This window comes from Myxine glutinosa, chromosome 12 (genome assembly GCF_964187855.1).
Source record: "Myxine glutinosa chromosome 12, kmMyxGlut1.1, whole genome shotgun sequence".
In the NCBI taxonomy this organism is placed as follows: Eukaryota; Metazoa; Chordata; class Myxini; order Myxiniformes; family Myxinidae; genus Myxine; species Myxine glutinosa.
In genome coordinates this window covers 57,157,336-57,182,800 of record NC_136272.1, presented here as the reverse complement: position 1 = coordinate 57,182,800, position 25,465 = coordinate 57,157,336, and the positions used below count along the sequence as shown (strand labels likewise).

General features: G+C 47.2%; 1 protein-coding gene across 1 annotated transcript in view; it reads left to right on the top strand.

Moving 5' to 3' along the window:
- Positions 1–25,465, top strand: part of LOC137437425 (neurobeachin) — a 677,671-nt gene that overhangs the window by 522,086 nt on the left and 130,120 nt on the right. Inside the window, exons 37-38 of the mRNA XM_078766839.1 lie at positions 10,489–10,655; positions 18,189–18,313. Of these exons, the coding sequence (XP_078622965.1) occupies positions 10,489–10,655; positions 18,189–18,313 (292 nt within the window). The remainder of the gene's footprint in view (positions 1–10,488; positions 10,656–18,188; positions 18,314–25,465) is intronic.

Genomic DNA, 25,465 nt, shown 5'->3' with positions numbered 1-25,465 from the left:
CGTCTTGTCCTTCCAAGCTCGGGGCGCATCTGACGTCACGTCCGGCGCGGGGCCGCGTATATCCGGCGGGGAGTGACACGCCCTCGGCTCGTTAGCGCCGCCCCAGATGGCATCGGCCCATGGCTTCTCATTGGGTGCGGGGGTTACCGGCTCCGCCCTTGACGAGGGGCCGACAGGGAGCCCCTTCGTGGTAACCCCGTGGAGCGCGTGGTCAATGGCGGCTAACCGAGCCGGAAGGAGGACGCCCACTCCCCATGCCGTCACCGCGCCGCCCCCCTCTTTTGTTGTTGTTGTTGTAGTTGGCGCTTCTTCATGGGGAAGAGATGCGGAGAGGTATGGGGAGGTCCTAAACTTCCTAACAGGTGCCATATAATCACATTCTGGTGCAACGAAGAGTCATAATTAATGGAAACAAGTCCTTAACTGACATAGATTAAGAATAACTAGCAAGATGTCCTATAATTGTCTACGTGTGGTGCGGGGGACCTGGGCACGACATTTAATGGGGGGATGAAGGGGAAGATCGGCTCTAATGGGTGTTGTTTACAGACAATGGGACTAGGGAATGGGGGACTGGGGAAAGTTGGGGAGTATTGGAAAAAATAGGGGAATATTTACAAGCGGATATGGAGGCCAAATTCCATATTCGCAACATTGCACCCTTCTCTACCCTCGGGGCGTCCCGACCCGATAAATTTTTACCTACTTTAGTGTGGCACGCAATGTAGTTCCCTCTACTATTAACTCTACCCTGAGTGCGACAGTTTTACAGATATTCACAAATGAGTAAATATGTCCCCCTGCGACGTTGCACCCTTCTCCTCACAGAACCACACCCACAGGATAACCGAATCCGGAAAGAATTCTCAAACTAAACATACAGCCGGTAGGGAGCATTATTTACAAGACTATGCTGCTATTTACACTACGATCCAGGACCTGTTTTTGGAGGAACACATGCAGATGTTATGCATAGAGAGAGCGCGCTTGCCAGCATCGATACACCAACCCACGAGTGCTCTGTGGCCGACGGCCTTTAATAACGTGCAGAGCACCCTTCCCGAGCATCAACAGCACCACCCCACCACCAATCGGTGCAGTCACCATTGTTCATTGGAATAAAAATAACTTCAACAACCCCTAACCCTGCAGGTGTCTCTTGCTCTTCTTGTGGTGCACTTGGTGGTAACTAAAAGTGGTTCACCTGTATGGCATAGGTGCCACGTTGACCCATAGGTCCATCCCCGGGTGGTGCTTGGCCGCAAACGAACTGCGGTCCATTGTGGGTGGCCACCAACATTGCGGTCCATATGGTGTATCGATCCAGGCAACCAACAGCGAAAGTGCAGGCCCACAACTGCGTAGCCAGCACCTCTCTCTCCTCTCTCTCTACCCCAAAGCCAGATCCTCGGAGGTGGGAGACAACAGAAGAAACAAGTGAGTAAGGTGGTAAGGGCGCAAAAGTGCACGCAATGTAAGGTAATGCACACTGGGGGCACATGGGAACCAGGTGAGACAGGTACGTTCCTATCGTACGCCCCCCCCCCACCAGGTAACCTACATGGCCCCTCCCTTACCCCTTACTGTATCCACAAAACACAACACTACCCATAAACATCTACTTTACAAATCAACAAACATCCCTACTGTCTTCCCCGTTCCTCCCATAAACCAAATTCGTCTTCTCTCCCTCCTAACCAATCAAATTTGCCATTTTCAACTCTCATCATAATTTGCCATTACCAATTCATCATCAGTCCCTCCTAGGGAGGGAGAGATGGAATCACCCCAATGTCTCATCCACGTCGTGATGCGTCTCACAAATCCTCACAGCAATCTCATTTCCTGCACACAGAACAAAGAAAACACAGGTGTGGAGTCATCATCATCACCACAGGTAAGTGGCTGCGTATGGTGCGACAGGTTCATCAATCCTAACTATTTCCTAAATGACTTTAACAACTTTACACTACCCGGGGTCTTTCTCCGGCCAAACCATTGGCCCTCTTACACTATGGGTTCTAAAAACCAATTCCCATTGGCCAGACTGTGGTGCTCTTCAATTTGGGGTCTCACTCCCCCGATTCATCTCCCGGTGCCCTCGTACAATTTCTGGGCTGCGACGTGTACCTCTCCCAGTGGGTCTACCCACCTGCACCCCTCCACCACTGCAGTTGCCTCCGAGCTTACCTGCTCCTTACCCTAACCTAACTACCAGGGGAAGGCCCTCTGGCTCTCTCCCCACTCCGTGCCCTCTCTGGCACTGGGCTGCCCGATCCACACCCGGGATCCTCAGGCACCCACTCACAACTACCGGCTCCCAGAGCCCACCTGCGGCCTCACCTGGCCGACATCCTCACAGTGGTGGAGTGCCCAACCAACTACACACACTAACAGGCTACACGCCCAGCCATTTCCACAACACTAATGCACCCATTCACAACACCATTCTGCAACCGCACCACAAATGCCAATATCCAACCACAATTTACCTGCACCCTCTACCTAACACTTACACTACCCGCCCCGGGTGCTCGTGAAAGGGGTCCACTCTTCCCCCATCCACACCTTCGCACCATGCACACCACTCCGTACCACCCACTCCAACTCTCTCCACACACCTGTACCTGCACACCTGTGCTCTCACACCTGGTGCCACCTGCACCCTTCTCTCCCCAAGCGCATTCGCGCTGATCTACAACACTCACTACTCACACACTGCTCCACACACCTGTCCAGTTGCACACCTGTGCAATCACACCTGTTCAATTCTCACATACACGGCATCATCTCAGCTAACTTCTCCCCTCTGAAACTTGCGCTTCCCAGTCGTCCCTTTAAACTATTGCGCTCCCACGTCATTATCATCCACACTAATCTACCTGCGTCCCCACTACAGGTATCAGTCACTAACTAATCTTAACGTTACCTAATGTCACTCTTCGCTAGATCCCTACACACCATATCCTAACCCACCCGGGCTAGTTTTCACTGCCATACACCCCATAAGCTATTGCTCCTTTGCCCCCCCATGGGAAGGATGGTGGATTTGCCATCCCACCACATCGGGGGTCTCTCACTATCAATTTTGCACGTCAAATTTCAACAAATTAAAAATTTGCCAATCACTGCCCATCATCTGCCAATCACTACTGCCAATCCCTTGCCAATCATCAAATTTTGTTTTTCTCTAATTTTGGGTCCAAAACACTAACCTCATCACCCAGTCTACTCACTACTGCCTCTCGGTGCGCCAATTCCTGTCCAAAGCCTGGCTTCGTAAAGCCAAGCAATGGATGCTGGTTGTTTTGTGCCAGCGGCTGGATGCGTCCGGCACTCGGTGCAGGGACGGGGGCTTACCCGTGCCGAGATCCCACGCACCACCTCGGCGTGGAGCCATCCAATGCCCCGATCTCGACCTGCCGGCACGTCTCACCAAAAAGTGGTCGCCATGACGACCCTTTCTATCGGGCTGCCAGCTCCGCCTAGTGGAGCACGGACGCGGCCGTCCCACGCGAGGCCCAGCGTGGATCGCGCACGGCGGTCCTTTCGAACCCGCCGTGGCTCGGATCCCCGCTGGTTCTCGCGGCACGCGAAGCCCGGCACGCACCGAGGGCCCGATTCGGCTATAAGTCGTTCTAAACTCGACCCCGTCTAACGTCGATGCTTCACCTGGACGCTTACACCCCGCAGCCCGTTCCTTGCTCACACATCCAGCCGTTTCCATGCCCCTCGTACCGTTCCTTACACACCCAGGTACACCCATTCCACTCACAGCCTTGGTCACACACCTGACCACCGAACATTTTGGCACACATTCGTTGGTCGCACACCTCACCAATACACCGCTTCGCGCCCCCTCCTCGGTCACCTCCTCTGTGACAATCACAGGTGTGCCCTCATTCGCACACCCAACCACGTGCCTCACCACCAACTCCAGCGTGCATTCCCACTCACGCTCTACCATTCCAGGTGCGCATCCTTCCATCCCAGGTGTACATCCTCGCTCACCTGTCACAACTAACTCACGCTCCATGTCACTCTCACTACTTTCACCTCCATTCCTGACAGCGCACTCACCCTTACTCTTGACAGCGCACTCTTTCCTCATGCACCTGTCCGTCACACACCTTTCTCGCGCACACTCTCCCGTTACACCCTCTGTAACACTCACCACAGGTGGACACTCTTCCTTACTTCTGACAGCGCACTCTTTCCTCATGCACCTGTCCGTCACACACCTTTCTCGCGCACACTCTCCCGTCACACCCTCTGTAACACTCACCACACCGCGCTCCCATGTGCTCCCTCGCACACACGCTACGACCGACTCACTCTCGCCAGCACACTCACTCCTTGGTACACACTTTTTCCTCACACACCCCAGAGTCGGACTTTCTCGCACACCTCCTTTTTCGCACACCAGACCTGTCGCACACTTCACCAACGGCCTCTCACGAACACCCGGGTCTATCTCGACCCCCAAGCTTCTTAAATCCCCTGGCGCATCATACGCACGACCATATTGGTCACCACTTACACCGGGTCCTCTTCCTCTTCGCTTCTCCTCCATCACCTGCGAATCCCTCATCCGGTTAATGAGCACATCATCACGATCCAAACACAGACTTTGGACCAATTCTTTTATCTCCTCTTTTATCTCTTTCTTATCCCCTCTCCGTCGCTTCTTAATTTCGCTCATCCCTTCTTCCACTTCTTCTAATTTGTGCTTCACCTCTTTTATTCCCCGGTACGTCTCCTCAAGCTCATCCTCTAAGGCTACCTTGACCGTTTCCAGGTGCGTCCTCACCTGCCGGTCCTTCGTCTCCATTACCTCTATGACCTCGTCCAACCTCGTTGTCAGTCCCTCACGTACCATCTGACATTCCCTCTTCGTCGCTACCAAGTCATCTTTTAGTTCTTTCTGTGTCGCCTTTAAACCTCCTAATACCGCAGTGTTCCTTTGAACCTGCTCCACTAACTCCGTCTGTCCCACCGTCAGCTGCTCCACCTCTTGCGTCAGGTCCTCTATGCCCCCTTGTAACTTTACAGTCCCCTTTCTCACCTCCTTTTCCATGTGCTCCTCACAGTGCCTCACCTCCTCGCGCACTCCTCCGACCTCCTCACTCACTCCTCTTCTGATCTCCTCTCCCATCACTTGCATCTCCTGCCCAGATGCCACCCTCATCTGCTCCATTTCCTCCCTGTGAGCATCCAGTTTGGTTTCTACCCCCATTCTGACCCCCTCTATCTGCTGCCCCATTTGGTTAACTTCCCTTTCCGCTTGGTCCCTCATGTCCCTCAATTTGCCTTCCATACTGTTTTCTAACCCCTCTAACCCATTTTTCACTCCCTCTATTTGATTCTCTTGAGCGGCCATTCTGTTTTCTACCCCCTCTAACCCATGTTTCACCTCTTTTATCCCGTTGTCTAACCCCTCAAAATTATTGTCTAACTTCCCAATTTTCTTGTCTAACTCCTCAAAATTATTGTCTAACTTCCCAATTTTCTTGTCTAACTCCTCAAAATTATTGTCTAACTTCTCACCGGTACCCCTCATTTGGCCCTCTAATCGCCCACTATCAACCCTCATTTGCTCACTCTGAGCATCCATCCGGTTCCCCATTACCCCCATTTGGTCCTCCAATCGCTCACCCAATCGCTTACTATCAGCCCTCATTTGCTCACTATTAGCCCTCATATCGTCCTTCTGCAGGTTGAGGGACGCCTGCATTTGCGCCATAAATTGCTCCATGAGGGCCTGCATTTGGGCCATCCCTCCCACTTGTGCAGCGGGTGCGGCCGCCGTAGCTACTTGCGAGGCGTCATTTCGCGCGCCCGTTACCTCGTGCGTGACGACGCTATTTTGCGAATCTGCTACCCCCGCTGTTTCGCTCTCCTCATGTCCCTCATGTCCCTCAATTTGGTCCTGGACCGACCCTGCTTCACTCTCCCTAACCGGACCCCAGCCGTCTTGATCCGCCATAGCGCGACTTTCAAAATTCGGGTTTTGTAAAACAAAACGAATTTCGGCCGCTCCAAATTTTGACCAAATTTTTTTTTTCCTCTATTCGTTTTTTTTTTTTTTCCAAAATTTGGTCGGGCCTCGAATCTCACTCCCGACACCAATTGTTACAGATACGACTTTGATGGTATGGTGGGCCGAGCGGGATGGCCGCCGTATCCGTACAAGTTACCCCGATTGCACCCGGGGTTGACTAATCGCGCTATGCTGGCTCAATAAGAAAAAGAAGACACCCGGCTGGATTATAATGACACAATACGACACCAGGGGTTCAGTTCTCAAGTATATTCGTACGGAAAAAGGTTAGATTACAACTACAAGAGGGACAGCATAGGAAGACAGGCACTTAGACACACTCTTATATTAACCCTAGACAGACCACAGATAAACGGGACAACGCTGACTCACACGGGATTTGATGGCAAGGAAAGCGGCAGTCGATGGCTCAGGTGCACCTGGCTCAGGGACAGAATCACGTACGGTGGTGTCCAGCAGATGCGGGGAGGTCGCTCAGCGCTCGTGGGTCGCGACTTTGGTGGAGATGCCGGGGAGGTCGCTCAGCGCTCGGGAGGGTCGCGACTTTGGTGGAGATGCCGGGGAGGTCGCTCAGCGCTCGGGAGGGTGGCGTCTTGTCCTTCCAAGCTCGGGGCGCATCTGACGTCACGTCCGGCGCGGGGCCGCGTATATCCGGCGGGGAGTGACACGCCCTCGGCTCGTTAGCGCCGCCCCAGATGGCATCGGCCCATGGCTTCTCATTGGGTGCGGGGGTTACCGGCTCCGCCCTTGACGAGGGGCCGACAGGGAGCCCCTTCGTGGTAACCCCGTGGAGCGCGTGGTCAATGGCGGCTAACCGAGCCGGAAGGAGGACGCCCACTCCCCATGCCGTCACCGCGCCGCCCCCCTCTTTTGTTGTTGTTGTTGTAGTTGGCGCTTCTTCATGGGGAAGAGATGCGGAGAGGTATGGGGAGGTCCTAAACTTCCTAACAGGTGCCATATAATCACATTCTGGTGCAACGAAGAGTCATAATTAATGGAAACAAGTCCTTAACTGACATAGATTAAGAATAACTAGCAAGATGTCCTATAATTGTCTACGTGTGGTGCGGGGGACCTGGGCACGACATTTAATGGGGGGATGAAGGGGAAGATCGGCTCTAATGGGTGTTGTTTACAGACAATGGGACTAGGGAATGGGGGACTGGGGAAAGTTGGGGAGTATTGGAAAAAATAGGGGAATATTTACAAGCGGATATGGAGGCCAAATTCCATATTCGCAACAATATAAACGTCTTTATTGTAAGACTACACTGTAACACTGTGCTCCTCCGGGCTGGTCGCCCGGGGTATATCATGAGGCCACGCCTACCCCTCGGGCGTGGCCACCGCCCACTTGGTGCGTGGAATGATGTCACCACGCCAGTGGGCTTTTGTGTCCGCCACAATGGATGCTTAATGTGGGCTTTATCAGGAATAGAGGAAGCAGAGAGTACTCACTGTTGTCGGAAGTGTGAGGAACTCGCCCACTTGAGGATAGTTATTCCCACGTTGATGGAACGAATAGATAAAGTATCAGAATGTGAGAAACTTGTAGAGAATAGTTGGTTACGGTTGTGGAGTGAGGTTGCTGAGGAGATTGGCAATTGTGGGGGTGTAGCGAGTGTTGGCATTGGATAGGGTGCAGGGACCGTAGGCAGTGGAGAGGGTGCAACGAGTGCATTCAGTGGTGAGGATGCAGCATGTGCAAGTAGTGGTGCGTGTGCAGAGAGCATTGGCAGTGGTGAGGGTGCAGCAAGTGCAGGCATTGGATAGGGTGCAATGAGCGCAGTCAGTGGTGAGGATGCAGAATGTGCAAATAGTGGTGAGTGTGCAGCATGTGCAAGTAATGGTGAGTGTGCAGAGAGCGCAAGCAGTGGTGAGGGTGCAGCGTGTGCAGGCATTGGGTCGGGCACAACGAGTGCAGTCAGTGGTGAGGGTGCAGCATGTGCAAGTAGTGGTGTGTGCAACATGTACAAGTAGTGGTGAGGTGCAGTGAGCGAAGTCAGTTGTGAGGGTGCAGCAAGTGCAGGCATTGGATAGGGTGCAATGAGTGCAGTCAGTGGTGAGGATGCAGAATGTGCAAATAGTGGTGAGTGTGCAGTATGTGCAAGTAATGGTGAGTGTGCAGAGAGCACAATCGGTGGTGAGGGTGCAGCGTGTGCAGGCATTGGGTAGGACACAACGAGTGCAGTCAGTGGTGAGGGTGCAGCATGTGCAAGTAGTGGTGTGTGCAACATGTACAAGTAGTGGTGAGGTGCAGTGAGCGAAGTCAGTGGTGAGGGTGCAGCAAGTGCAGGCAGTGAAAACTACAAAAAAATAACTTCACAAAAAATCAACAAGGACAATCTGAAAAACTCGCAAAAAAAGATATTTTGCATTTTGCTTTCTTTAATATAAATTGATGTGCTGTTGATGTGGCGCAGGCATGATGAGCCAAATGGCCTGCTCATGCGTGTAAATTATTTGTGTATTGTGTAAGGTATATCATTGGAAAGAGCTTTCCTTCAATAATAATAATCATCTCGTTAACTTCATAACTTTATTTATTCCGAGTTTGCATCAATTATTAAGCCCATTTCACAATACTAGGGCATGCCCGTACTATATATAAGCTAGGACGTGCCCGTACGTGGGTGGCCGTTCCTTGCCAAAAAAAAAAAAAAAAAAAAATTTGTGTAGGGGTGTGTGTGTGTAAACATCCTAGGGCGTGCCCGTACGTGGGTGCAAAAAAACATGCGTGCAAACAACAACAACAAAAAAAAACTTTGAAACCACGTGGCAGTAACGACCACAGAACCCCCCCCCCCCCCCTCTATTTACATGAATGGTTTGGTCCATTCGCAACGACCACAGAACCCCCCCCCCCCCTCTATTTACATGCAATGGTTTGGTCCATTCGCAACGCCAAAGCGAACGGCGAACGGCTAAATCGCCATAGCTCGGTAAGTACTTGTCCGATTAATTTCAAACCTTGAAAAGGCACATCCTCGGGTCCCCAGCAATATACCTGGCAAGTTTAAAGTATATCGGACCCGTGGTTGTCGAGAAACAGCGGTCACAGACAAACAAACAAACGTACAAACAAACACACAGAGATTACTGGAATTATAGATAGATATTTCAATATGAAATGTTTTTTTTGTGAAACAAATTCTATACTCGTGGAACATCGAGGAAACAGAGGGCAAAAAGGTAACTTACTGACAGAGGAACAGTGGGCATCAGGTGAATTGCACAAGTAAGCAAATGAGGACACTCTTACTACGACTACTTCTGCTACTTCTTCAGCTCTTTGGCAACAACTATGCACATGTGATTGATGTGTATAGGTCTGCATGCATGTCTATGATGTGTATACGCACGTGATTGATGTGTATAGGTCTGCATGCATGTGTATGATGTGTATACATGTGATGTGTATTGCGTATATGCACATTTCATTAATGTGTATAGGTCTGCATGCATGTGATGTGTATATGCACATGTGATTGATGTGTGTAGGTCTGCATGCATGTGTATACACACATGTGATTGATGTGTATCGGTCTGCATGCATGTGTATGATATTTATACATGTGATGTGTATACGCACAAGTGATTGATGTGTATAGGTCTGCATGCATGTCTATGATGTGTATAGGTCTGAATGCATGTGTATGATGTGTGTACATATGATGTGTATATGCACATGTGATTGATGTGTATATGTCTGCATGCATGTGTATGATGTGTATACGCACATGTGATTGATGTGTATATGTCTGCATACATATGTATGATGTGTATACATGTGATGTGTATATGCACATGTGATTGCTTTGTATAAGTCTGCATGCATGTGTATGATGTGTATACATGTGATGTGTATACGCACATGTGATTGATGTGTATAGGTCTGCATGCATGTGTATGATGTGTATCCATGTGATGTGTTTACGCATATGTGATTGATGTGTATAGGTCTGCATGCATGTGTATGATGTGTATACATGTGATGTGTTTACGCATATGTGATTGATGTGTATAGGTCTGCATGCATGTGTATGATGTGTATACATGTGATGTGTTTATGCACATGTGATTGATATGTATCGGTGTGCATGCATGTGTATGATGTGTATAGATGTGATGTGTTTACGCACATGTGATTGATGTGTATAGGTCTGCATGCATGTGTATGATGTGTACATGCACATGTGATTGATGTGTATAGGTGTGCATACATGTGATGTGTATACACACGTGATTGATGTGTATAGATCTGCATGCATTTGTATGATGTGTATACATGTGATGTGTTTACGCACATGTGATTGATGTGCATAGGTCTGCATGCATGTGTGTGATGTGTTTACGCACATGTGATTGATGTGTATAGGTCTGCATGCATGGGCTGCTATGCGGTGACTGTGTATTTTTCTGGGCAGTCTCTGTGTGCTCAGTATGCTGCTGACCGCCGTGAAGAGGAGAAGATGTGCGATCATCTGATTGGTGCCTCGAAGCATCGGGACCACGTCACCGCAAACCAGCTAAAGCAGAAGATTGTAAATATTCTGACGAATAAGCATGGTGCATGGGGCAATGCTGCATCAAGGTACTTTTTACTTTCACTCCTATTTTCATACGCACATGACAATTCCTCTCTCAATCAATGAGTCCAATGTCATGGATTTGATTTAACTAGTACACCCGCAGACTCCGGGGAGGGCAGGAAGGGTCATTTCTCCTTGGGGTATATAGATTACAGTCGATCTATGGGTGGGTCTAAAGAACATTGGGTGTGTGTTCATTTACAAAGTGTCTTGTGAAGAGATCGCCAAGTGGTTTAAGCATTCGAGCAAGCACTCCATTTAAAACCGTTAAGGAACAGCTGGCTTGGCAGGCGCTAAATAGCTGCTTGGTGAATGAGCACAACCCGAGCTTCTCCCTTTCAGTTTCATATGAAACAGCAGGAGCGAGTTTCAAAATTTGCTACAAAAAACGCCACGGTAGCGGCAGAAAGGGCCATGTTATTAACCCAACGTTTGTGGGTTATATAGAGTACAGAAGATCTTCGCTCAGTTCTGAAAGTAAACCTTTCTTCACGAATGGCGGGATTCCTCCAAATTTCTTCATTTAGTGTTATATAGAGCATTAGCGACTGTTTAAAAAGCTAAGCATACGTGTTTGTGGTTTATAATATTTTTTACTTCCTGTAGAAGCCGTTGCTCCCACAGAAACGACATTGTAACTACTAGTGAGGTACCCGTGCTACGCACGGGTGGGAGGCCAAAAGCAAACAGACTGCAGAAACGGCGATTGCTAAAGCATGAAACCAATAAAATCCACATTCCTGTAGCACCTTCAGTCGCATGTCAGACATGGACAGCAAGTTCGTGAAGGACTTCCATGAAAACGTACCCGTTGGCAAACAAACGGGTACGTTTGTTCCATACCCAGTCAATGGCGAATCTGCATATGGCGATTCTCGAATTCACGTTTAGAAAGTAGAACCCGTCACTGCATTTCCTCATTCACTTGAACTCGATATCTCTTTTTTTCATTCCAAACAGCATGACTTCAATCACAAATGAAATAACATTAATATAAAAAATAAACTTTTAACAACATTTGTGACATAAACAAATATTTAAATCCTGATGTGAAGTTCCGTACGGTTGGGTGAATACAATTACGAATTCAAAATCGTAATTGTATTCACTCCATTCCAATCATCAATTGATACTTTAACAAAACGATTAACATGATTAACGTTTAACGATTTAACATTACGATTGAATGATGGTTGTATCTGGATGTTATCAAACCCGCGCATTGCGTAATCTGTCCACTTCCGCATTCCACTTCCGCAGGTTCATAATTGTCATCAAAATCTAAACAGTATTTGTAGAATTTCAACAAAAGCCACATCAACATCAATTTGCTTTCTCAACAATGGATGGAGGTCCTCAACGCCAAACAGGAAATTAGAGCTGTCTCCCTTGACATTTCACGTGCCTTCGATACGGTCTGGCACCCTGCTCTGCTCTCCAAACTCTCCTCCTTTGGTATCCATGGAAATCTCCATGCATGGCTGGCGGACTTCCTCTCTGGTCGTAGTCAACGTGTGGCCCTGAATGGGTTTCTCTCATCTCCTCTTCCTGTTCAGGCTGGAGTTCCCCAAGGTAGTGTTCTGGGCCCTGTGCTTTTTCTGGTCTTCATCAATGATCTCTCTGACTCTCTTGAAAATCCTCTCTATCTCTTTGCTGACGACTCTACTCTCTGTCGCTCCATTCCTCATCCCTCAGATCGGCAGTCTGCAGCTTCCTCACTCTCTGCAGACCTGGACAAAATCACAGACTGGTCAAACAAGTGGAACATGTCTTTCAATCCTGACAAATCTCACATTCTTACAATGTCTCTCCGAAAGGACCGACTGGACAACCCTCCCATCTACTTTCTCAACAATCCTCTCCAAGAAGTTCTGTCGCTCAAGCTTTTGGGTCTCACTATCTGCCATGATCTTTCTTGGGAAAACCACATTTCCAAGCTGGCCTCCAAAGCCAGTCGCCGACTGGGCATCCTCCGTCGTGCGAAGTCCTTCCTTGGCACACCTGAGCTCCTCACCACATACAAGGCTTTCATCCGCAGCTCAATGGAATACTGTTCCCCCCTCTGGGCTGGTGCTCCTGCCTCACACCTGGCTCGGCTTCACGCTGTTGAATCCAAAGCTTTCAGAATCATTGGAATCTCCCGCGATGAAGCTATCTCTGAGGGCCTTTCACTCACTCACCGCAGGCAGGTAGGTGGTCTTTCTGTCTTCTACCGACTCCTCTCCGGCCTTGCTCCCCCAGCTCTCTCTGTGCTCTGTCCCCCCAATATTCCTTCAGGTCGCACAAGATCTGCCTGCAACCCTCTTATGGTTAAACTGCCAAAGTCTAGGCTCTCTGCTCACCTTCACTCTTTCATTCCCCTTTTCTCCCGCCTCTGGAACAAACTCCCCCACTCCCTTCAATCCCACTCCTCCCTCCAGGTCTTTAAAACAGCTGTTCACCACCATCTCTTATCTTCCCCCATCGAAAACCTTGATCTTTTCTACCCCCGGTAATTCACCCCAGAGTCCTTGCAGTGTTCATATGTTTTAATCCTCTCCCACCTCCCCCCAAGTCCTCCCGATGTCCCTGCTCTCAAATGTTGTGTTTGTGTCCTTCCCCTTCTTCCCCCTCTCTTTTGTGTCCTCCCCCCTCTCTCCCCATCTTGTCTGCCGCTCCCCTTGTTTTTTGTGTTTTGTGTGTCGGTTTGTCTTTTTGTGTGATTAATGTTTGCTCTTTCACGAGCCTCGATCTTGTATACAAAAAAAAAAAAAAAAAAAAAAAAAAAAAAAAAAAAAAAAAAAAAAAAAAAAAAAAAAAAAAAAAAAAAAAAAAAAAAAAAAAAAATCACTGTTCATATTGGTAAATATTATTCCATCATGTTTAGACAAACTGGAAAATTGGAAAACTTGGAAAACTTGGAAAAACAATACAGTCTATTTTACTCCCAGGGGTCCAAGGAATACCCACCAAAAATATCGTTGCGATCTGTTGAGCCGTTTTTGCAGTACTTTCGAACAGACAGATGAACATTTGGTGAATTATAGTAAGATAAGCTATTTATTCACATATCACTGCAGGAAAAACGCCTTGTGGAAGTGGGGCATTATTAGTATTAATATTGTTTTGTAATAACATTAACAATATGCGATTATCATTAATTTTGTTATTTAATAGCGTCTTTGGAAAAACGTCACGATAAATCTTCTTCTTTGGCCAAACGCCACGATAAAGCTAATTTAACATTTATATACACCTCAACGTGCACCGCCATTGATGGCAATGGTGGGCAAACTCGCTCGAGGGGAGAAAACCCCCTTGGGGAAGGATTAATGCGCTACAGCATTCATTATGTAACCCTTCGTCATCCTGTCAAGTTTGGTTGAGATTGGATAAGTAACGACAGAATGTATTGGTGTCAAAAATTCATCAGACAGACAGACAGAAATGGCGTATTTTAGTTTGATAGGCCAAGGACAAGGGTGGCATTAGTCATTTGGGGACCCCATGCAAAATGCAGTAATGGCCCAGCGGAGTCTTGTTCATCTGTCATCACGAAAATATGCAATTTGGTGTCCGTCTGTGTGACGTCGATGTATTCGGTCCTTACTTATGCCATCTCAGCCAACTAAACTTGCCCAGGAGACTACCGGTCATATTACAAAGGTTGGAGAGACTTAATTTGCCACTCCTCCCCAGGAGTTCTGAAGGTGGGGCGATGCATCTTTGTAAATGTGTACCATGTCGCGCCGCTCCCTGTGGTGGTGGTACGAGTAATGCTTCAGTACCCTCAATTGCCTCACGACTAAGAGGACTCAATGTTCTTTTCACACTCGCTTCACCTACGTTGCTTTAGACTTGACTACAAAAAAATTTGGAGGAATTCCCTTGTTTTATTATCTTTTTCTCCCTTGGAAAGGTGTATATCTAGCAGATTGAGCGTTGTTCCACCTCATCGTGGCATTTTTCTAAGACACTTCCAATGACAAAAGTAATAACAAGAATAATGATAACATAATGATAATAAAAAAGATATATTAACATTACAGTGTTGCAAAATAATAATGTTAACAATATTAACCACTAATAATGTTAACAATCATATTAACCAACAATAATGTTAACAATAATTGTGTCATAAAAAGAATAACATGATTCCTCCTGACCAATCCCATATATATATTATATATATATATATATGTTAAATCATTTTATGCTATCTCACCCCCTAATCTCACCTGACACCGCCAGCCGTAAACAAAAATTCACACAAATATCTGATACAGAGGTGTCCCATTACCAATCGGATTGCTATCGCTCGCCAAGCCAGCCGTTCCTTAGCAACCGTTTCAATGGAATGCTGGCTGGAGTGTTTAAGCCACTTAGCGAGCGCTCCACAAGCTGCTTGGTAATGGAACACATCCCAGCATTTGTGATAGACCAAGGGCCCTTTTCTGGTTCTGATGCCACTTGTGTCACGAAAAAAGGTAATTTTGGTGATCCTGTCACCTGTGCTCCTGTTACATTAAACATCAGAGGAAAGACACTGCCTTCTTTCCTTGAGATGGAACATTTGCTGTGTGCTGTATTTATCACCACTCACCAAGTTGGTATGTTTTGTTGGTTGTAAAACAACATTAATTGTTGTAAAAAGTCAAATCCACAACATTGTCCCAATGATAGGTTTAATGCAAATTCGATCTCTGGCAACACCTGTAAAAATACGATCATGCAATATGTCAGGATTATATAATGAAGGAGAAGTCCAGCAATTAATCAATCAGTGCAAGCAAGCCTGGATCATCTAAATATACGCACCATTCGAGTCTACGCTGTCACACAGATTATATGACACAAGAATGATTCGGAGCGATGGTCGTCCGAGTTCTTATAGACGCCTCTCATTGGTTGGAGAGAGCATAACACCTCGGTTCAACTTAGGTACAATTTCATTACAATCAACACCAGATCATCTGCATACAACAACTCCCATGGTAAACCCTCCTTTACGTTCCGAGCCAGCACCTCCATCACAGCTACAAATAGTAGTGGACTTAGTACCGACCCCTGATGCACTCCCACCTTCACCTCAAACTCACCACTGTTCCTGTCCTTTGTCCTTACAGCTGTGCGCGCTCTTTTGTACATTGCCATCACTACTCTGATCAACCATTCCTCCACTTCTAACTTCCTCAATGCCCATGTCACTACTTCATGTGGAACCCTATCGAATGCTTTCTCCAGATCAAAAAACCCAAAAAACAACTTCTTCCTCTTCTCCATGTACTTCTGCAACTGCCTCACAATAAAAAGCGTGTCTGTCGTTCCTCTTCCTGGCATAAATCCAAACTGCATTTCGTCAATCTTCACTTTCTTCCTTATCCTCCTCTCAAACACCCTTTCCAATACCTTCATTCCATGCTCCAATACTTTATCGCTCGATACGAGCCACAGTCCAGAGGTTCACCTTTCCCTTGTATAGAGGGACGAGGTACTCAATTACCAATCCACTGGAATGCGGCCTTCTTTCACCACCAGATTACAGATCTCTGTCATTCTCTTCACACCCCAACTTCCTGCTGCCTTCAACATATCTCCCACAACTCCTGTCGGCCCTCACGCTTTTCTACTCTTCATTGCTTTTATCGCTTCCTCAACTTCCTCCTCGGTTGTCTTCTCTACCGGTCCTAAAACTACGTTACTCTCCATGTTGCCATCCCATTCATTCTCTGCATTCAACAGTATTTCCATATATCTCTTCCATCTTCCTTTAATTCCATCTGGGTCCACAACGATTTGTCCCACTTCATCCTTCAAGCAACTCACCCCCATCACATCACACCTCTCTTTCGCTATCTGCTTTGCAATCCTGAATACCGCTCTCTGACCCTCTTCCGAATCCAGGCGTTCTCCGAACATTTTCCTACATGCCTCCTACGCCTTTGCTACCTCTTTCTTTGCAGCCCTCTTGGCTGCCTTATAATTTTCATGCTCTGCTTTTTCTGCCCCCGTACCCTTCGCCTTCTGCCACTCCTTGAACTTCTTCCTCTTCTCGTCAATCTTCTTTCCAACTTCATCATCCCACCACCATGTTTCTGAGTGCCTCGGTGGTCCTTTTGTCCATCCACATACCTCACCAACGGCTCCCAACAGACTATCTTTCATTGACATCCAACCACTTTCAAGCTCAACCACATCATCCTCGACCATACTCAGCCTCTCTTTTAATGCCTCCCTCACTGTCACCTCTTTCAACCTCCGCAACTTCATTCTCGGTTGGTACTTCACCCTCCTCGCTCTCCTCGCACCTTTCACCCTTATGTCGCAGACAACCAAGTGGTGCTGTGAAACAGCCTCCTCCCCCAGGATCGCCTTTGTGTCCCGGAGGTGCCCCCTATCTCGCCTACGCACCAGCAGGTAGTCAACGGTTGTCGTCGACCTTCCTGACGTGTATGTAAGAAGCTTATTATCCTCTTTCTGGAACTGAGTATTACAAATCAACAAATCAACAATCTCCAAAATCCTTTCACCCTCTCCATTTCTCACACCATATCCGTAACCCCCATGAACTCCCTCAAAACTGTCCATACTCCTTCCCACATGTCCATTTAGGTCTCCCCCTCCCACAACAACTTCCTCATCTTTCACATTTTCCATCAGCTTCTCTATCGCACACCAGAACTTGTCCTTGTCTTTATCGCTCCGACCAACCTGCGGAGCATATCCTGAGATGATGTTCACCAAGAGCTTTCCAATCAGCATTTTCACCATCATCAACCTTTCACTCACTCTCGTCACACTCACCACACTGTCTACAAACTCCTCAGAAAACAGGACACCAACACCATTCACGCCCTCTGGGCAACCTTGCCACACAAACTTGTATTTCTGTCCCTGCCTACCCTTCACCATTCTCACACCACTTCCCTTCCATCTCGTCTCCTGCACACAACATATGTCCACTCTTCTTCTGAACAATACTTCCACCACTTCTCCTGATCTCCCTGTCATTATCCCTACATTCGATGTCACAAACCTCAGAAACCGATCTCCACGTCGGGCATCAGACGTTTTGTCATCATTAAAGGAGTGCTTTCCACCCTTGCTTCGATCGGGTTCCCCACCTTGAGTTTTGATGAGAGGGAGTGGGGTCCCCCACGGGGTACTTCGGGCTGTACCCTGCCCATATGTAGTTGTAATTGTCATGGTTCCCTTTTTGAGGCAATGATTTTATGGCCGGATGCCCTTCCTGACGCCAACCCTTTTAGTTGCCTCTTACAACACGCAGGGATACGGTGTACCTATTCTAAACCGGGGTACACACCGGGAGGTGTTAAAAGCAACATTATTAAGAATATGACAAAAAACAAGCAGCACATTAAAATAACATTTTGTCTTCATTGACATGTCAAAGATTTCCTTCTTGATTTGCTAAAATAGTATATCCAAATCTCTGACAATGCACATAACAGTTTGATATAAAATAGCATTCTCATAATAACTCGCTTCATTCCCTCGTCTGTTCCTACCTTTCCTGTTCTGTCATCCATCACCAGCTGCCCTCCAGATTATTGGCGTCTGGACTACTGGGAGGATGACCTGCGACGGAGACGACGTTTTGTGCGAAACCCTTACGGCTCTTCGCATTCCGATGTCAATTTCAAAGCGGCCATTGACCATGGTAGTTGAGCCTGACAAAGTAATTGTTCAGGATTATTTTTCTCTTCACTTGACTTCTCAACGAGTCAAAGTTTTGGAGCTGCTTTTGTGATTGTTTGTTTTGATATTTGCAAAATCGAAGATTGGTGCATTTGATTTGTTTGTTGGGGGTTTTGTTCGTTATTCCATCTGTATGTCTGTCAGTCGCCTACAGGTCACAATTTTAATCCGATCTTCACGAAACTTCACCAAATGGTAGAGTTGGTCCTAAGGAAGAAGCCTATTGATTTTGATTTGAACGGTCATCTCGATGTGAAATTTCATCAATTTTCATCTGAAAAATCATCACTTTTCATCCTATTAACTTGACAATTAAACAGCAATTACAAAGTGCATCACTATATTTGGAAAGCAACTGTTTTAAGGTCAAAACGTCAAATATCAACTCAAGGTCAAACTTCTAAAATCATTAATTTTCATCTGAAAAATCATCACTTTTCATCCGATTAACCCGAAAATTTCACACCATTTGCATAGTGCATCACTGAATTGGGAACGCAACTACTTTGAGGTCAAAGGTCAAGTCAAGGTCAAACTTCTCATCTTGAATTGTCATCCGAAAATAAATAAATTTTCATCTGATTGAACCAAGCTTTGATTAAGATCGTGTATTTAAGTAATATTGAAATGAACGATTTGATGTATCCATGGCATCATTTTTTCGGGAGGTGCATTTTGCAAGTATCGTGCTCTGCACGATGTCTTTCTTGTTTTTTTGTTTTTTTTTGTTTTTTTAATCCGTACGTCGACGAAGTACGTTTCATTATTTTACGAAACATTATGTTTTCAGGTTGTCCGTCCGTCCATCCGTGATAGGTTTTCCTTCCCATGATAACTTGAGAACGGCTGAAGGGATCTTAGTCAAACTTGGTACAGGTATGTATAATGAGGTAAAGATGAACTGAGGTAATGAGGTATAATGACGTAATGAGGTAAAAATTAGATTTCAAAGTTATGAGGTCATGTTCGGTAAAAATCCTGTGACCACGATAACTTGTAAACCAGTGATGAGATTTTGATCAAATTTGGTACAAGTATGTATTTTGATGCAAAGATGAATTCATTCGATTTTTGGGGCAAGAGGTCAAAGGTCAGAGTCTGTAATAGCTCTATAACTTGAGAACGGCTAAGGGTATCTCAGTCAAGCTTGGCACAGGTATGTATAATGATGAAAAGGTGAACTGATGAGATTATGTGGTCAAAGGTCAAATGTCAGACATCCCTCAGGTAAAAATTCTGTCACAGAGCTAACTTGTGAACCAGTCATAGGATTTTCACCAAACTTAGTACAATTATATATTATGATGCAAATATGAACTGATTCGATTTTTGCATCAAGAAGTCAAAGTGTTGTGTTGGGGGCAGTGTTTAGCCTGGTGTTGGCTTAGCGGTTAGGGTGCCGGCTTGGGATCCTAGGATCCTGGGTTCGAATCCCGATCGATTGCTGAATTTAACGCCAGGGGGTTGAATCAGCCTGTCATCCTTCCGAGGTCGGCAAATTGAGTACCAGCTTGCTGGGATGAATGATCCCGGTGTGTACCCCGGTTTAGAATAGGTACACTGTATCCCTGCACATCGTAAGAGGCGACCAAGGGTTGGCGTCAGGAAGGGCATCCGGCCATAAAAACATTGCCTCAAACAGGGAACCATGATTGTCATGGGGCCCGCAAGGCTAACCCCCACTCCAGCGGGGAAATGGCCTTAAAACGATCATTCATTCATTCAAGTCAAAGGACAGAGGTCATGTTAAATTACAATTTTTTTTTTTTTTTGTATACAGGATCGACGCTCGTGAAAGAGCTAACATTTATCACACAAAAATAATCAAACAGACACACAAAACATAAGGGTATCGGTAGACAAGTTGGGGAGAGAAGGGGAAGCACAAACACAACATTTGAGAGCAGGGACATCGGGAGATCTGTGAGAGGAAGAGGGCTTGGGGGGGAGGAGGCATGGGAAGTGGGGAGTGGGGGGGGCGGTGGAAGAAGTACAAAACACAAGGACACTGCAAGGACTTTCAGGAAAGAAGTCGGTATTTCAAAAAAGTGGATCTGGGGTGAAATTAGCAGGGGTAGAAAAGATCAAGGTTTTGGATGGGGGAAGATAAGAGATGGTGGTGAACAGCTGTTTTAAAGACCTGGAGGGAGGAGTGGGATTGAAGGGAGTGGGGGAGTTTGTTCCAGAGGCGGGAGAAAAGAGAAATGAAAGAGTGAAGGTGAGCAGAGAGCCTAGATATTGGCAGTTTAACCATAAGAGGGTTGCAGGCAGATCTTGTGCGACCTGTAGGAATATTTGGGGGACAGAGCACAGAGAGAGCTGGGGGAGCAAGGCCGGAGAGGAGACGGTAGAAGACAGAAAGACCACCAACCTGCCTGCGGTGAGTGAGTGAAAGGCCCCCATAGTTAGATTCTTCGTGGGAGTTTCCAATGAATTCTGAAAGCTGTGGTTTCAACAGCTTGAAGCCGAGCTAGGTGTGAGGCAGGCAGGAGCACCGGCCCAGAGGATAGAACAGTATTCCATTGAGCTGCAGATGAAAGCCTTGTATGTGGTGAGGAGCTGAGGTGAGCCAAGGAAGGACTTCGCACGACGGAGGATGCCCAGTCGGCGACTGGCTTTGGAGGCCAGATTGGAAATGTGGTTTTCACAGGAAAGATCATGGCAGATCGTGAGACCCAAAAGCTTGAGTGACAGAACTTCTTGGAGAGGATTGTTCAGAAAGTAGATGGGAGGGTTGTCCAGTTGGTCTTTTCGGAGAGACATAGTAAGAGTGTGTGATTTGTCAGGATTGAAAGACATGTTCCACTTGTTTGACCAGTCTGTGATTTTGTGCAGGTCTGCAGAGAGTGAGGAGGCTGCAGACTGCCGATCTGAGGGATGAGGAATGGCGCGGCAGAGATTGGGGTCATCAGCAAAGAGGTAGCGAGGACTTTCCAGAGAATCAGAGAGATCATTGATGAAGACCAGAAAAGCACAGGGCCCAGAACACCTTGGGGAACCCCTACATGAACAGGAAGGGGAGATGAGAGAAACCCATTCAGGGCCACACGTTGACTACGACTCGAGCGGAAGTCCGCAAGCCATGCGTGGAGATTTCCCTGGATACCATAGGAGGAGAGTTTGGTGAGCAGAGTGGGTACCAGATCGTATCGAAGGCATGTGATATGTCAAGGGCGACAGCTCTAATTTCCTGTTTGGCATTGAGGACCTCCATCCATTGTTGAGACAGCAGAAGCATCATGTCCAGAGTGGAGTGACCTGGTCTGAAACCAAATTGATGATCAGAGATCAAGCCATTGGAGAAGAGGAAAGATTTGATATCCGAAGCAATGATGGATTCCATGACTTTGCTGGTAATTGGGAGAAGGCTGATTGGTCTGTCGTTGCAAGGATCTGTTTTTGCACATTTTTTGGGTAAAGCGGTGATGTTGGCTGATTTTCATGCTGATGGCAGATGACCATGAGCAAAAGAGAGGGTGACGAGAACAGAGAGAGGGAGTGAAAGAGCTGCAGAGCAGGATTTTAGGACCCGTGGGCTGATGCCGTCAGGTCCAGTTGCAGAATCGGAGTCAAGGTTTGACAGAAACTTCTCCTTGTCAGGAGAAAAGGACACAGAGTCCAGGAGCAACTGGGTGCGGTGGGTACAGAGAGGGATGGGTTTGGGACACAGGATTTAGAGGCAAACACAACGTTGAGGCATTCAGATTTTTCACCAGCGGAGTCAGCTGTTGTGTAGCCGTTTGAGGTAAGGGAGGGGATGGAGGGGGAACAAACACCAGCAACAGATTTGACCAGACGCCACCAGGATTTGGAAGAGGGAGACAGGTTTGAGAGTTCAGTCTTGAGAGAGGAGAGATATTGTTTCCTGGCTCTCCTGAGGGTGGACACACACTTGTTTTGGGCTTTGTGAAAGGAAATGAGATTTCCTTCCGTTGGATTTGCTTTCCAGGAGGCGAAGGCAAGTTGTTTCTGGGCAACTGCCTAACCACAAGATTCCGTGAACCATGGACGGGAGGAAGGGTATGACAACTGAAGACGAGATAGGATAAATCTGTGCATGAGAGAGAGCAATTTACTTTGAAAGAATTCCCAGGATGAGTTGATGTCAGAGGTGGTAGAGATGGGAGACCAGTCCAGATGATTGACGGCTGCTTGAAGACCGTGCCAGTTGGCCTGAATGAAATGCCAGACTCGTCGACGCTGAGGAGGCTCTCTGAGAATGGTCAGAGAGATGTCCACTTTAACAAGCACATGATCAGATGAGCTGATTGGAGCAGAAGAAGAGCAGCAGACATTTGCAGGGAAGTTAGTCATAACCAAGTCAAGAAGAGAAGATGCTCCATTGACTGAGATCCGGTTCGGGAAATTGACAGATTGTGTCAGTCCCAGTGAGTCGCAGAAGTCCTTTGCTGAGGAGCCATGGCTGGTGAGAGAGGTACCCACACCCAGCCAACTGGCATGGTGACAATTGAAATCACCACATTTGAGGAAGAGAGAGTTGCGATGAGTCGATAGAAGTTGGTCCATATTATCAGACAGAGAGATGTAGATGGACTCATCACTGTTTGGTGGACGGTACAACACACATATGAACAAAAGGTGGGAGCGAAGGGGAAGCCGTAGCCAGAGGTATTCCTGGGGGTGAGGTGGAGAGAGGGCAGTGTAGGGCGAGTGAGGAAGAGAGTTTTTGATAAAGATAGCAACGCCACCTCCAGGACGAGGCTCAGGTCTATCATACCGGAGGAGCGAGCAACCCGGGAGAGATATTATGGAATCAGAGACATCCTGAAGGAGGAAAGTTTCTGTTAAAACAGATCAAGTCTGGTTTGTCAGAAGCAACCTGTAGGGAGGGATCAGTCAAGTTTGAGCGAAGGCCCCGGATGTTTGAGGTCCATACCGTTAATGAAGAGGAAGGGGGTGCATCGGATACAGAACGGGGGGGGGGGGGTAGGGGTAGGGTAAGATGTCGAAGAGGAGGAAGAGGTCGGGAGAGCTGTTGAAAGTTTGTCGGAGATTTCAGAATAACTAGGAGAAAGGGAAGGATGGGGTGGACAAAAGGTTTGATGGAGATTGGGTGAGGGACAGTGAGGTGTTATATGAGTGGGGGGGGGGGGGGGTGGGGGTGGGGGAGTAGCGAGGAAGAAGGTTGGGGGAGAGGCAGGTGAGAGTTGGAAGGGGGAAGAAGCGGGGAGGACGCTTTCAGGAGGAGGAGTGAGAGGGCGGAAATGGAGAAAAAATGAGGGTGGGGAGATTATAATAAGGGGAGGGGTGAGGGAGAGTCTCGGAGGGGAGGGTGTGGGGGGAGTTTATGAGGGAAGGGGCAAGGGGGGAGATTTTAAAGGGATGGGTGATGGGGAAATTTGGAGGGGAGGGGCAAGGGGGAAGGTTTGAAAGAGATGGGTGATGGGGATGATTTTTAGGGGAGGGGCAAGGGGGTAGATTTGGAGGGGAGGGGTGATGGGGAAGTTTTGGAGGGAAGGGGTGATGGGGAAGATTTGGAGGGGAGGGGCAAGGGGGGATTTGAAAGGGATGGGATATGGGGGAGATTTGGAGGGGTGGGGGAGGGAGTTTCGGAGGGGAGGGGAAGGGTGGGGGAGGGGAGGGTCGAGGGGAGACTAGGAGGGGAGGGGTGAAGGGGGAGTTTAGGAGGGAAGGGGCAAGGGGGGAGATTTGATAAGGGAGGGGTGATGGGGACGATTTGGAGGGGAGGGGTGAGTTTGGATTTTAGAAAGTGTTGTACGATTAATGGGAAACCAACATTTATTGCAAAATGAGTTTCTTGTGACCTTCGAGTCAAAGATACTTTTCAGGACGCTGGAGGGGGGATGGAGTGCCGGTGAGTTTAGGGAATGTATGAAAGAGGAACTGTAAGAGATGGAATTTTTTTTTTGGAATGAATAGATTTGGTGAGCAAGTCGAAAGCACCCTTTTAAAGAGAAGAAGAAGAAAAAAGTGTTATAATATACGACAGAATACAGCACTTCAGGGGAAAGCTTCAACATTTTTTAATTGAACAGTGAAAACGATCTTGGGAATGGGGTGAAAATGGGGGTGAAACACGTGGTCAAAGAATGAACGAACGAAAAGAACAAAAAAGGAAATGTTTTTTTTTTTTTTTGAATTAAGATTTTAAACAAGGAAGTATGGGGTGAAAAGACTGGGAAAAACTGAGAGAACGAGAGTAGATGGACCACAATCGATCAATGGGAGAAAACAAAGCCTCAAGGTAGGAAACGAGGTACTAGCTCGCAAATAACTCGGCACGAAATACTCGACTGTTATATACAGGTATGAAAGATTAACACCGAGAATCTTCCTAGGGACACACTATAGGTACACACACGTAAGATAAATACAGTTTTGACAAAAATACAATTGTGAACAATTACTTAACTTCGAGCGTACGTGAAGATCGTGGACAGCTTCGAAAAACCGTGACCTCCCCGACAAGATCTCGCGAGATCTCCAAGATGAGAGCCGATCATACTATTTCCTCAAACATTTATTTTGTTTCCATAATAACTTTAAAATGGTGAAGGGTTTTAAGTCAAACTTGGTACAGGTATGTACAATGATGAAAAGATGAACTGATTAGACTTTGGAGTCACGATTTTTCAAGACTTTTGTCAAGATAAAGTTCGATTTTTGGTGAAGATTTGAATCCGGATCTGGATCGGATAATTTTTAAGTGATTCTTCGCCATTAATCAATACGGCAAAAAACAATATGGCGCATGATATCTCAAAAAGTTGTGGATGTCTTATGACAAAACTTGGTGGTGAGTTGGGTAGATGATAAGAACAAGACGATTCCATTTTGGTTCAGGTCCGAATCCAGATGTGACCTATCAGTAGGATACAAAAGGTAAACCGTTCACCTGGCGGAGGTATGCTCTCTGCTGAATGCAGCTCTCGTTGAGCATGTTTCACTTTTCCAAACCGCTGGGGTAGTTTCGTTTTATCCTGGTACAGGTGATCTGATTTTATAAACCGCAACGTTCCACTTTGGCCGTGCGCACAGGTTAGTGCACAGGTGAGTGTATTTACGTAAGAGGGTTTGTTTTGTCATTGTATAATAAATTATAGTGTGGATATGCTAAACAATATCGATATGT